Source organism: Rana temporaria, chromosome 3, assembly GCF_905171775.1.
Source record: "Rana temporaria chromosome 3, aRanTem1.1, whole genome shotgun sequence".
In the NCBI taxonomy this organism is placed as follows: domain Eukaryota; kingdom Metazoa; phylum Chordata; class Amphibia; order Anura; family Ranidae; genus Rana; species Rana temporaria.
The window spans coordinates 406,698,502-406,711,512 of record NC_053491.1 but is presented as its reverse complement, the minus strand read 5'-3'; the positions used below and the strand labels follow the sequence as shown (position 1 = coordinate 406,711,512).

At 41.2% G+C, this 13,011-nt stretch overlaps 1 protein-coding gene across 5 annotated transcripts in view; it reads left to right on the top strand.

Annotated features, from left to right (window-relative positions):
* KANSL3 (KAT8 regulatory NSL complex subunit 3) overlaps positions 1-7,556 on the top strand; it is an 89,475-nt gene extending 81,919 nt beyond the window's left edge. For 4 of the 5 annotated variants that reach the window (XM_040345943.1, XM_040345939.1, XM_040345941.1 and 1 more), the window contains one exon: positions 6,492-7,556. In XM_040345943.1, the coding sequence (XP_040201877.1) occupies positions 6,492-6,958 (467 nt within the window). In that variant the 3' untranslated portion in view covers positions 6,959-7,556. The remainder of the gene's footprint in view (positions 1-6,491) is intronic. The other variant, XM_040345944.1, reaches the window with a different exon arrangement.
* The last annotated feature ends 5,455 nt before the right edge of the window (positions 7,557-13,011 follow it).

Here is a 13,011-nt window from a genome sequence, read left to right as displayed (position 1 = left end):
GGAGTGTACTCCCCATCGGATCGAAATCCGCGCCGAAATCCCATCGCGATGACGTGTCGCGCCGTCGCCGCGATGATGACGCGGCGACGTGCGCGACGCTGTCATATAAGGAGTTCCACGCATGCGTCGAATCATTACGACGCATGCGGGGGATTCATTCGGACGGATTGATCCGGTGAGTCTGTACAGACCAGCGGATCAATCCATTGGGATGGATTCAAGCGGATAGATTTTGAAGCATGTCTTCAAATTTGTATCCGCTTGAAATCCATCCCAGGGGATAAAAATCCGCGGAAACAGATCCGCTGGATTGTACACACCAGGGGATCTATCCGCTGGAGCCGGTCCGCGGATCAATTCCAGCGGATGGATCCTCTCGTGTGTACGGGGCCCAAGTGAGATTCAACCTGTCTTAGAAGTTGTAATGTTCTTGGTGATCTGAAAAGTGGAGAGAAAGTTACAAATCCCAGGCCTCAATGCACACTCCTACTGACCCTCCTCAAAGGAGCTGTGTTTGCTTATTCTGCAAAGGGGTTACCAAGATATTGGATTAAGGCAGTTGAGCAAATGTAATCATTCTGGATTACATTATTAGCTTACTGATTGTTTTCATTTGTTTCTTGGTATAGACAGGTGGTTAATGGCCTCTCGGGAAGGTGCAGAAGACTTTGTTCATATTTAAACAAGGATTCACCAGTGGCTGCTGTTCACTTCCCAGATTTTCTAAATAAAAAAAGATCAGGCGCTTTACTTGTATCAAAACATAACATTCATAAAATATATACCATAATGTGATTCTATGTGTGAAACAAAAAATCCAACTAAACAAAATGTCCATTAGTGATCCTATAGGGTTTATTTACTTTAACTGCTGCAGAGTGCAAAATCTGGTTCAGGTGTGCATGGTAGTCAATCAGCTTTTAACTTAATTTGTTCAATTAAGCTTTGACAATAAAACCTGGAAGCGGATTGGATTATATGCATAAGTGCACCCTTGATTTTGCACTCTCCAGTTTTAGTAAATCAACTCCAGTGTTAAACCAAAAAGCATATACAGCTATTATTGGAGGGAACCGCCACACCATTTCCAAGAGCTGGATATGCCTCACCAGATGTGACATCACTATAGAACCGGAAGTGACGGCAAGGTCCGCCTCAACACGTTTCACCAATGGGGTCAAATCTTTGTGAGTGCAGTTGTACTTACTGTACGTGCTGGCACATACATGCAAATGTATGAAGAGGAAGGAAGAATCACAAGCGCATGTTTTTTTTTTTCATCTGTTGCTGGGACATTTTGCATCAGACTTTATCGTGTATAGTTGAATTTCTTTCTTTCTTTTTTTTTTGCTTTTGGATTAAACACAAGGGACCACATTGTGTTCTTTTTTTTTTTTTAGTTGGACTTTATTTGTTGTACACATAGAATAACATTGTGGTATAGATTTGATAATTGTTTTATGTGTTGATATAAGTGAAGCGTCTGCACTTATGATTTTAATCCATGGGTGTTGCATACAATTTGTCCTGTACCCCCCCCCCCCCCCCAGTAAACCGGATAAAACAGGAGGATTAGACACTGAAAACCACAAAAAACAAAAAAGTTATATGCCAGCCCACGATAATAACCCTTCTACTCCCACTTTTGCTAGTGTCTAAGAGGATGGACGTGTTCTTTTCAGCTCTGCCGCAAGATGACTAACCTTGTTTTACTTCAATCAAGCAGCAATGAAGCAGGAATCTTGAATTGTTACATGACGGCTTTCTGGATCAGGCTTTCCACCACCTGACTGTTGAAAGCTAAATCTAGACCCCTCTGACCTTGGATGATGCAAGGGTTCTGCAGGCATGCAGGATTTTATCAATGAAAAAGCATAGATGTTTACTGACCCTGACTGCAAGGCCTCAAGCACACTCTTGCTCCCTCCCTTGGAGGGTTGCGGCTTAATTTGTCTGCAGCTGCTGATGCCATCTGCCTCCGACAGATGGCATCTGTTTGACAATGGGTGTCTGCAGTCCTTGATGGACAAGCTTGCCTCTGAAGAGAGTTCTGCCATTACTCAAAAACTGAAAAAGACTGTTTTCAACTCTAACTGCTCTAGTACAAACCACTCAAAATCTTGAGGAAAAGCCTGTTGCCACTAACACTGTAACCAGTCTGGGATCCTTTAGTGCTTCTGAAACTGCAGATATATTCCTGGTGCACCCACTGTTTGCAGTCTTCCTTTATGAAGACTGGAAACATCCTTACAAGATGTTTGTATCTTCCATGCACCTTTCAGTCCTGCACCCATTTGAGGTCTTTGTTAAAAAGTCAGCTACCCCCTCAGTGGATTTAGCAGTCTTATTCCTGTGGAGGATGTCTGTAATAACCACACCAACAAAAGACTGGAGCCCCTTTTTAGCACTATTCATCCTGACATGTCTTTTACTGCAACCTGTCTTAGCCGTGACCTTGATTTGTCAAACCTAGATTGACTAATCAGAAGGGATCTATAATCACTAGCATGGTCCACTGGTCAGTGACAATTGTGGAAGGAAGAGTCCAAAAATGGACTCATTTCGTGGGATATCCTCTTTTCTTCAGAGCTAGATTTGGATTGCAGGTAGTCGGTCTTTATATCATCAATCAAATGTAAAAAAATTCCCATGTGACCTCTGGTTTTAAGCCCCTCCCTTCTGTGGGAGGGCTGGTACAGTCGGATAATACAAATACACATATAAATAAACCTCAAATAGAACCAAGCATCCTAAGGATTTTACATATATATATATATATATATATATATATATATATATATATATATATATATATATATATATATATATATATATATATATAATATACACACACACACAATCAATAAACTTCATATCTTTAGCTCTGTGTCTTCAAGCACTATGCGCAGGCATTATAAGCGTTTCTATGAGAATGGATACTCACTGTCGTCTGAGGTAGTGCTGGGGTGTACACAAGTCTAGAGTAACAGAGCATAAAGTGGTGAGCTATGCTGATGATTGCCAGATTGAAGGGCTGAATGGGCACCGTCACAGATGAAAAGTGCCATTTCTAACATGCCATGCAAATGCTGGAACGCACGCAGGCCGAAACCAGGAGGTATGGTCGCGCTGTGTCAGATCTGACACTATCTCGCGTCACCGGAAAGTGATGTCTGCGTGTCACAGGGCCGGCATCTGGAATGCACAGCGCAGCCATACTTCCTGGTTTCGGCCAGAGTGCGTTCCAGCATTTGTATGGCATGTTAGAAATTGCACTTTTCATCTGTGACAGTGCCTGTTCAGCCCTTCCATCTGGTAATCATCAGCATGGCCCTCACTTTAACGCTCTGTTACTCTGGAATTCGGTACACCCCAGCACTACCTTCGATGACAAGTATCCATTCTTATAGAAACGCTTATAATGCCTGGTGCATCGTGCTTGAAGATACAGAGTTAAAGATATAAATTCGTTTTTTTTGTCTTATTGAGCCTGTGTGTGTGTGTTTGTATATAGATATATATCATTCCTTTTGATGCTATCTAATTGTATTATCTGGGGGGGCGGCTTTAACCAGAAGTCACATGGGCATATTTTGGCATTTTATTGATATAAAGACCAGTGACCTGCACTCCAAATTTAGCTCTGAGAAATAGTGTCAGATTTTCGAACTCTTCCTTCCACAATTGTCACTGACCAGCGGACCATCTGGTGGATTTGATATATTTTGCTTGATTTTATCCTTTGTGAGTGTTTTATACGCTTTAAAAATAATAAATTGTCGCAGAGGTAATAACCTAGGCTGGTGCGCCCCCTTGTTCCTTTTCTTTTTAGGCAGAGTTATCCCCAGGTACAAATAATGGGGGGAACTAATGTGCAAAACCACACTAGGTCCTAATAAACTAAATAAATAAATGTGCAAAACCACACTAGGTCCTAATAAACTAAATAAAATAATAAAATAAATTAAAAAACTAAGCAGTAGCCATGACAATATAGTGCTCACACACTGACAGAAATTGGTATAGGGGGGAGTAATGGCGCTTGCTGAATGATCAAAAGATGAAATTAAATAATGAAAAATAAATGTAATAAATAGCACTCCAATCGCAATCAAATTCTATATCTGATGAAACCAAATGAGCCAGATAAAATGTTTTACTCCTAATCAATATCACCGACCATCGATCAACGGGATGATGAGGGGGGTGCACTGAGTGATATCTATAAACGTGAACCAATTGGTGGTATAGAAGTGCCACCAACTTCTTAGTGCAAAATATCAATATTATAAAATAAATAGAAAATAGAATAACAACTAATGATGATAAATATTAATCAACATAAAGTGACAAGCAGTGAACCACTACCAAAATATGTAATAAAAGTGCACTAAATATAAAATGCAAGTACCAAAACATGCATATAGTTAATAATAAATAAATAAATTGTGACTGCATACCTGGGGGATTGGAGTGACGTGGGAGTAAGCGTCTCCTGCTGTGTTATTAAGCCAGCAACATTGGAGCTCTATAGGCTGTTACAAAGCCTTTCTGAGGTGAGAGACTTGGGGAAACGGAGCACCTTTTGATTTGCCCTGTGGGACCTATTGAGGAGTCAAGCACTTTATTGAAGCACATATGCACTTTAGAATTATTTTTGACCGAAGCACTTGGTTATGATCTATTTTGGACACATGATTATATCATATTTCTTGCACATATTGAGTGTGCACAGAGACTCACAATTTATTTACTTATTAACTATATGCATGTTTTGGTACTTGCATTTTATATTTAGTGCACTTTTATTACATATTTTGGTAGTGGTTCACTGATTGTCAATTTATGTTAATTAATATTTATCATCATTAGTAGTTGTTCTATTTTGTATTTATTTTATAATTTTGATACTTTGCACTAAGAAGTTGGTGGCACTTATATACCACCAATTGGTTCACGTTTATAATTAATTATCACTCAGTGCACCCCCCTCATCATCCCGTTGATCGATGGTCGGTGATATTGATTAGGAGTGAAACATTTTATCTGGCTCATTTGGTTTCGTCAGATATATATTTGGATTGCGATTGGAGTACTATTTATTACATTTATTATTCATTATTTAATTTCATCTTTTGATCATCCCCAGGTACAGGGATCCTCTAGCGGAAGCATTGAGTAATGACTCAATGGGAACAGTACACTCTTTGATTTTGACTTTTCTGTTGGGTGACTTCGTAAGGGTCTGAATTTGTTTCTCTCGACACTCCTGCAATTTGAGACAGGCATATTCCCCTTTCCCACTCTCATCTTGAGGTGATGACAAAAAATAGACCCTCACCCTGTAGGTGAGTTTCTGATCTAGCAGGCTTATTCTCTAACGAACCCTTTCTGGTCATAAACTAGAACAAGGTTTTGTTGAGGGCCCTAATTTCCATCCAGAGATCATTTTTGACCTTTCACCTCAATGCTTCCTTCTGTCCAGCTGCAATTCTTAGGCCCCGTACACACGTCCGAGGAACTCGACGGGCAAAACACATCGTTTTGCTCGTCGAGTTCATTGTGAAGCCGCCGAGGATCTCGGCGAGCCAAGTTTCCCCGTTGACTTAACGAGGAAATAGAGAACATGTTCTCTATTTGGCCCGACGAGATCCTCGTCGGTTTCCTCGGCCGAAAGTGTACACACGGCCGGGTTTCTCGGCAGAATACGGCTCCGATCGAGTTTCTGTCTGAATTCTGCCGAGAAACTCGGTTGTGTGTACGGGGCCTTAGAGGGGGATCTCCTTATATTGCCTGGATGTAATTAGGGCTGTGATTTTCTCGCGCAAACCACCGTTTCCTTTAGAAAGACTCTGTAATTTCCTGTTGGTCACCGTAAAGATGACCATTGTTTCTCAGATTTGCAAGGCTTCTACATGGTCTACTGGTCACATATTTTATCAGGTGAATTCTCAGGCCTCACCTGATGAAATCTTTTAGCTTGCGGTTCTTTCTTTTTTGGGGTGGGGGGCCTTTTAGCATTTTGTGTGCTGTTACCAAATCCTCAGTTGGACTGCTTTTAGACATCCCAACAGTACTAGACTTATTGTGTCCCTCAGTGGATGAGAATAAAAATAGGATTTTTGTAGGTGCTATAAAATGCTTTTCTTGGAGTCCGTTGAGGAACACTGGTCCAACCCCTCTGTGTTTATGAACAAAGTCTTGCCATCTGAGGCATGCTGGGAGTATAAGGAATTATTCTGTGCTGGTCTACAATTTCTTGTCCCTGCCCAGTTCTCCTGAAGGTGACAGCATTAATGTTAACCATAATTTATCATAAGTAGTTGTCTTGGGTATTAGGTCTGCTTTGTCTCCCAATAAACATTTGGAAGATATGTTAGTGTCAGATTTTTTTATCAGACTGAAGTTTTACTTCTAGATTGTCTTTAGTGAATATGCTTTATCAGTTTATTTACTGTTTATTTTTATTTTTTTTTATCCCCCCCCCCCAGTGACTACTAGCCCACCGAAGACGTTGTATGTCATGTCCGATGCCAAGCTTTCTGCACTCACCAAATCTGTTGGCAGCGAATTTGCATCTTTGCCACTGAAGCCTATGACCTTACAAAGTTCACCTGGTATCGCACCTGGAACAGTGACGTTTACAACACCATCACTAGCTAGCACATCAAACACAACCTGTACGGTGGTGCTGTCTAAGATTGGTCCGGTTCTGCAAGCTTCTCCAAAGACTGTAATCTTAGCAAAGACTGATTCAAATAAGTCATCTGGAAATCACATGATTGGTTCTGTGGAGAGTCTGGGCAGAGTGCCATCTGTGGTTGATGAGGGCAGCACAATAATTCACAGTCGAGAGTCACTGGTGAACAGGCAGCTACTGCAGCCTGCTCTGATAGCCTTATCTGGCTCTAGTCATATGCAAAACACAGTAACATCTGCTAGTCAAAAACCACAGTGACTCTGGTACTAAACATAAAATTCTATGGGAAAAGTTACATAGTCAATCCTTCTGATTGGCTCAGATAAAGGTACAGCAGAAGAATGACTGTCTCTGACAGAGGTGGCACTGTCTGTAAGGTATAGAGAAGGCTTTAGGAAACTGGGTATAGGTGGTATTTTGGGAAGCGCAGCAAGTATAGAGCAGACAAGCACAACAAACATTGCATGTTGTATTTTGGGTCATTCGAACAACCAAAACAAAGCATTATATGTGTTTTGTAAATAGAGGATGTGTTTGTGGAGTGACTAAGCATTGCTGCAAGGTACTAAAGTTTCCTGGTCACCTACTAATGCTAGATGTAGTAATTTTGTTTATACATAAACAGCTGATCGGTTTCTCAGGATCTATGTTATTACAGAGTGCTTCTTAAAGGAGTTGTAAAGGAAAATGTTTTTTCACCTTAATGCAATCTATGCATTAAGGTGAAAAAACATCTGATGCTGCCGCCCCCCTTATACTTATCCGACCCCTCGAAAATCCCGCGCGCGGTCCAGGGATCCTCCTCTTCGCCGCTCAGATGGGCCGATGATTGGCTAGAGCGGATGGATTGAGAGCAGCACAGCCATTGGCTGGCGCTGCTGTCAATCATATCCAGTGACGCGGCGCGCCGAGGGGTGGGGCCGAGTGATACAGTGAGCGGCTATGGCCGCTCGCTGTATCACGGGAGCGCGCCCGCAATTACTGACCACCATGCGAGCTCTCGCATGACTGTGGTGAGTAATTGCAGGGAGGACCAGAGACAGCCGCCGAGGGACCCCAGAAGACGTGGATCGGGCCCACTATGTGCAAAACAAACTGCACAGTGGAGGTAAGTATAACATGTTTGTTATTTTAAAGAAAAACATTTTTTTCCTTTAGTAACCCTTTAACTCAGTGATTTCAGGCCTTTGTGGGAATTGGGTTGAATCTGAGATCGGTCCACAAAATGCTTATTCCCATTGGTCGGTGTCAAAAGCACCTCAACTGTTCCTTCAGTCCTTAAAAAGCATTATTCTGTACTCATTGAGGAAAGTAAACCAGTCATTTTCCTCTTTATTTCTCAAATCTGCACTAAAGAAATCACAACTCGATATGGCAACATCTTTTAAAGTGGTATTAAACCCAAAAGCAAATATTTATTATACTACTGCTTACTATTTCTCAAATGTAATGGTTGCATTAATTTTCTTTTTTAGGCTTTGTTCTATTTTCATCTGGTGATCTGGCTAGTAAGGCCTCGTAAACACGGTCGGAGATTACATAGAGAACATCTTCTTTTTTCCTCCGATGGAATTCCGTCGGAATTCCGATGTGAATTTGGTCGGACAAAGGTCCGATTGTGTGTCTCCATTCACACTTGTACGACTCTAAAGTTGCGTTGACTTTGGAATGCAACTTTGGTGCAGCTTTGATGCAACTTGCTACGACTTTGTCTTTGACCAGTGATAATGGACAGCTGTTGCACACAAGTTGCATTGTATAACATTCAGGTACAACTTTCATGCAACTTCCGAGGTTTAACATTGAAGTCTATGGCCCTCAAGTTTCATGAAAGTCAGACCAAAGTAGTGCATGAACTCCTTTGAAGTTGCACATATATGAATGGTTATCATTGGAAAACATGGGAAACGACTTGTCATGCAACTTTGATGTCCAAAGTTGCATGACAAGTCACACATGTGTGACTGGAGCCTTGAGCAGGCTGGTCGAATTTTCGAACAAATTTTCTTTTCAAAATCAGATATATTTTTTTTTTTTTTTGTGATCCGATGACACCACCATTGATTTTCGAAATTTGGCCAACCAAGCCTTCAATTTCACCTCATGTTGCTACAGAAAATAATTTTTGTGGCTCGGAATCTTCTTTTCTTTCCCGGAATTTTCTTTTCTTGTGCATTACATTTCTCACACCGATTCTCCCATCATTGATTAGAAAATCGTTTGTTTTTCTAACAATTTCCAATATGTCTGATTACTCAAATTTGATTGCCACACGAAAATCGGCTGTTGCTGCAGCCCACTAATGGTGAGAAATTCGAGCAAAAATTCTTAGATACGAGTTTCAAAAAAAAATATTCTTTTGAAATTCGACAGTGTATGGCCTGCATTAGTCTGTTGTTTTGCAAAAGAACAAGCTTTCCAGCAGAATATATCAGTTATAGAGATGAGGCAACCATTTAGCACCGGCAGGGGTGCTTACAGCTTTTATTTTTTTTATGTAAAACCTTTAGCCCAGCAGGAAAAAATGTTTACTGCAAGACTGGCCATTCATTATACAATATTCTTATTCAATTTCTTTTAGATTTGCCTTCAACTATGCATACAAATTTAGTGTGTAGGTGTGACTTCATAAATATATGTTTTTTGTAAATCTAAAGGAAAGTTATGGCCAGCCTACTAACTGCTATAAATGTTTTACTAGGGTTTGGCTTAAATTTGTTAGTGTATTTAAATCTGCTAGTACATCTAATGCTCCCCTCCCCTAGACTGACAATGATGCTGTTCAAAGGTGCCCCCTGTGCTCATTCATTCAGAATGGAGGCACTCCTAATACAGGAGGTGTGTTACTGGCCAGATCACAAAGTGAAAACTAAGTAGGGGTAAAAGGCTTAAATGAAAACTGATGCAACCACCACATCTAACTATTGGTAAGCTGCAATATATTACATTTTTGGTTTGGGGTTTAATAACCTTTACTCTGTGTTGTGTGCCTGTAAATATGTGTTAATAAATTGTTCTAAAAATATCAAGCAGTTGGTGTAATAGTTTGAAGAGCTTCCTACATCAGTCACTGGACAAAACCTGGTAATGACATGGGGGAGCTCTGAAAACTGTAGTTTTGTGATCCTTGGTGCCTCATGACTTAGCAATTTGAGCCCTTGGTTTTGATGACCTATACATGAAAATGTAATGTATAATAAAAGACAATGTATGTATATACAATGTTCAGAATGTAGATTTCCAAACTAATATCATTTTTTTTTCTTTGTATGCAATGTTATACTACTCTGTGCATAATGTAAATAATTGTATATAAACCAGTTCACCACAATTTATTTTAGTGGAGTTGGCAATATATTGGCCTATTTCCCTTTCAGTAGCAATTAATTTGTTGTTTGGGAGAGAAAAAAATAAAACTTTTACACTAACATGTTCATGTTTTGTGAGTTTAATCAAATGTTCATTTTCACATTATGTTTATATAACCTGGCCGTGTGACCCACAACAGTCTAAAATGCATGTTGTATAGGTACATACTCACCGGCTCCTTCAGAACTGCCTTAATTCTTCATGGCATAGATTCAACAAGGTGTTGGAAACATTCCTCAGAGATTTTGGTACATATTGATTGACATGATAGTATCACGCACTTGTTGCAGATTTGTCAGCTGCACATCCATGATGCGAATCTCCCGTTCCACCGTATTCCAAGGGTGCTCTATTGGAAAGAGATCTGCTGACTGTGGAGGCCATTGGAGTACAGTGACCTCATTGTCATGTTCAAGAAACCAGTTTGAGATAATTTGAGCTTTGTGACCTGGTCCATTATCCTGCTGGAAGGAGCCATCAGAAGATGGGTACACTGTAGTCATAAAGGTATGGCCATGGTCGGCAACAATACTTGGGGTAGACCATGGCATTTAAACGATGCTCAATTTGGTACTAGGGGCCCAAAGTGTGCCAAAAATATATCCCCCACATCATTACACCACCACCAGCCTGAACCGTTGATATAAGGCAGAATGAATCCATGCTTTCATGTTGTTTAGACCAAATTCTGACTTCACCACCTGAATGTTGCAGCTGAAATCGAGACTCATACCAACGTTTTTTTTTCAATCTTCTATTGTCCAATTTTGGTGAGCCTGTGCGATCAGTTCCAGTGCGATCAGTTCCAGTTTGTTTCAGTTTCAGAAAAAAAAGTAGAACATGCTGCATTTTTTCAGCACTGGGCTGTACTGAGTGGTAACGTGGTAAAACGCATCAAAAACGCACTGGAACACACATGTCCTTATTTAAAGCGGAGTTCCACCCCATATACAAGTCAGTAGCTACAAAAAGTGTAGCTGCTGACTTTTATTAATCAGACACTCCCCTGTCCCAGGTTCCAGCGATGCAGGCGTACGAAGCCCCACTCGTCTCCCCCTCCTGTCTGCAGCGCTGGCATTGTTACTGTGGGCGCCCGGATGTGGCTTCACAGCCGAGCATGTGCGAGCTGTGCTGCACACCGTGACTGGCCAGGCAATCATCTGGGACGTGTCCCAAACTATATGGAGTGGGGAAAGGTGAACTTCCTTCTGGTGCTGCGGTGCCCTGGGAGGAAGTGGGTGCTGGATCCCTTTTGAAAAGAGGGTATCCGCTCGTCCCCCCCCCCCAAAAAAAATTACATGCCAAATGTAGCATGTCAGGTGGTAATCTACACTTAGACAGGAGTTCCATTTTTGGGTGGGACTCCACTTTAAGGTTAAGAGAAAAAAAATGCACTGGACTACATTTAAGAACATGCATGCAGAAATCTGGGGGGCACTAAATATGGACGTTCTAGTCTCCCAGGTTCAACAACAAACTCGACAAGCAGCAAATGTTCACTGCTGTGCAGCTGTCTGCACCACCTAGTCTTTTTTTTTTTTCTGAGTTCTACCAGTCCCCATTTTACAAGGCCTATTAGCCTTTGTTGTGTTTTAAGAATTCCTGTTTCCCTCAATGAACAAGTAAGAAAATAGGATTTTTTTTACCCATGTACTCATTTTCCTGAAGTTCATTGAGGGACACAGGTCCCTGATCTCTGTTTTATTGTCATGCTCTCAGAAGTATGAATGCCAAAATACAGAAGCATAATAGTTGTAGCTTTTTGTTGCCATGCCCTTAGATATGTTATGACTAAGCGTTATTAGGCATGAAATGCGATAACAGGTCCTGTCTCTTTGTTAATTGCTGTAATGTCTTGAATTTTTGGATCCACACTAAAGAGTTATGGGCAGTTACGAGCTGGATCAGCACCTGTTGTTTATTGGGGCCTGAGTGGTGTGGACTGACTTGGCGTGGTATATGATTTTGCTATCTGTTGTCTAATGGACTGGACAAATTAATAGAGAACATGATTCTACATTGCTCTATGGACCATAGGGTGAGTACATGGATTGAAAACTGACTACAAGGGTGAGATCAGAGGGTGGTGATAAATGGGGAATACTCGGACTGGTCAGGGGTGGGAAGTAGGGTTCTGTGCTGGGAGGATGGGGTAAACGGCTCAATCTCTGTATTTGCAGACATCACTAAGCTAAACAAGGCAATAACTTCTCTGCAGAATGTGAAAACCTTGCAAGAAGATCTGAACAAATCAATTGAGTGGGAAACTACATGGCAAATGAGGTTTAATGTAGTAGAATGTAAAACTGCATTTGAGTGAAAGAAATATGAATGCAATCTACTCACTTGGGGGAGAACCTCTGGGAGAATCTAGGATGGAAAAAGACCTGGGGGTCCTAGTAGATGATAGGCTCAGCAATGACATGCAATGCCAAGCTGCTGCTAACAAAGCAAACAGAATAATTGGCATGCATTAAAAGGGGATTAACTCCAGAGATAAAGCGATAATTCTCCCACTCTACAAGACTTTGGTCCGGCCTCACTTGGAGTATGCTGTCCAGTTCTGGGCATCAGTCCTCAGGAAGGATATACTGGAAATGGAGTGAGTACAAACAAGGGCAACAAAGCTAATAAAGGGTCTGGAGGATATTAGTTATGAAGAAAGGTTGCGAGCACTGAACGTATTCTTTCTGGAGAAGAGACGCTTGAGGGGGGATATGATTTCAATTTACAAATGCCAAACTGGTGACCCCTGAAATGGGGAAAAAACTTTTTTGCGGAACGGAGTTTACTAAGACACATGGCCACTCACTAAAATGAGAAGAAAAGAGGTTTAACCTTAAACTGCGTAGAGGGTTTTTTACTGTAAGAGCAGCAAGGATGCAAGGATGTGGCATTCCCTTCCGCAGGTGGTGGTTTCAGCCCGGGGGGGGGGGGTCAGC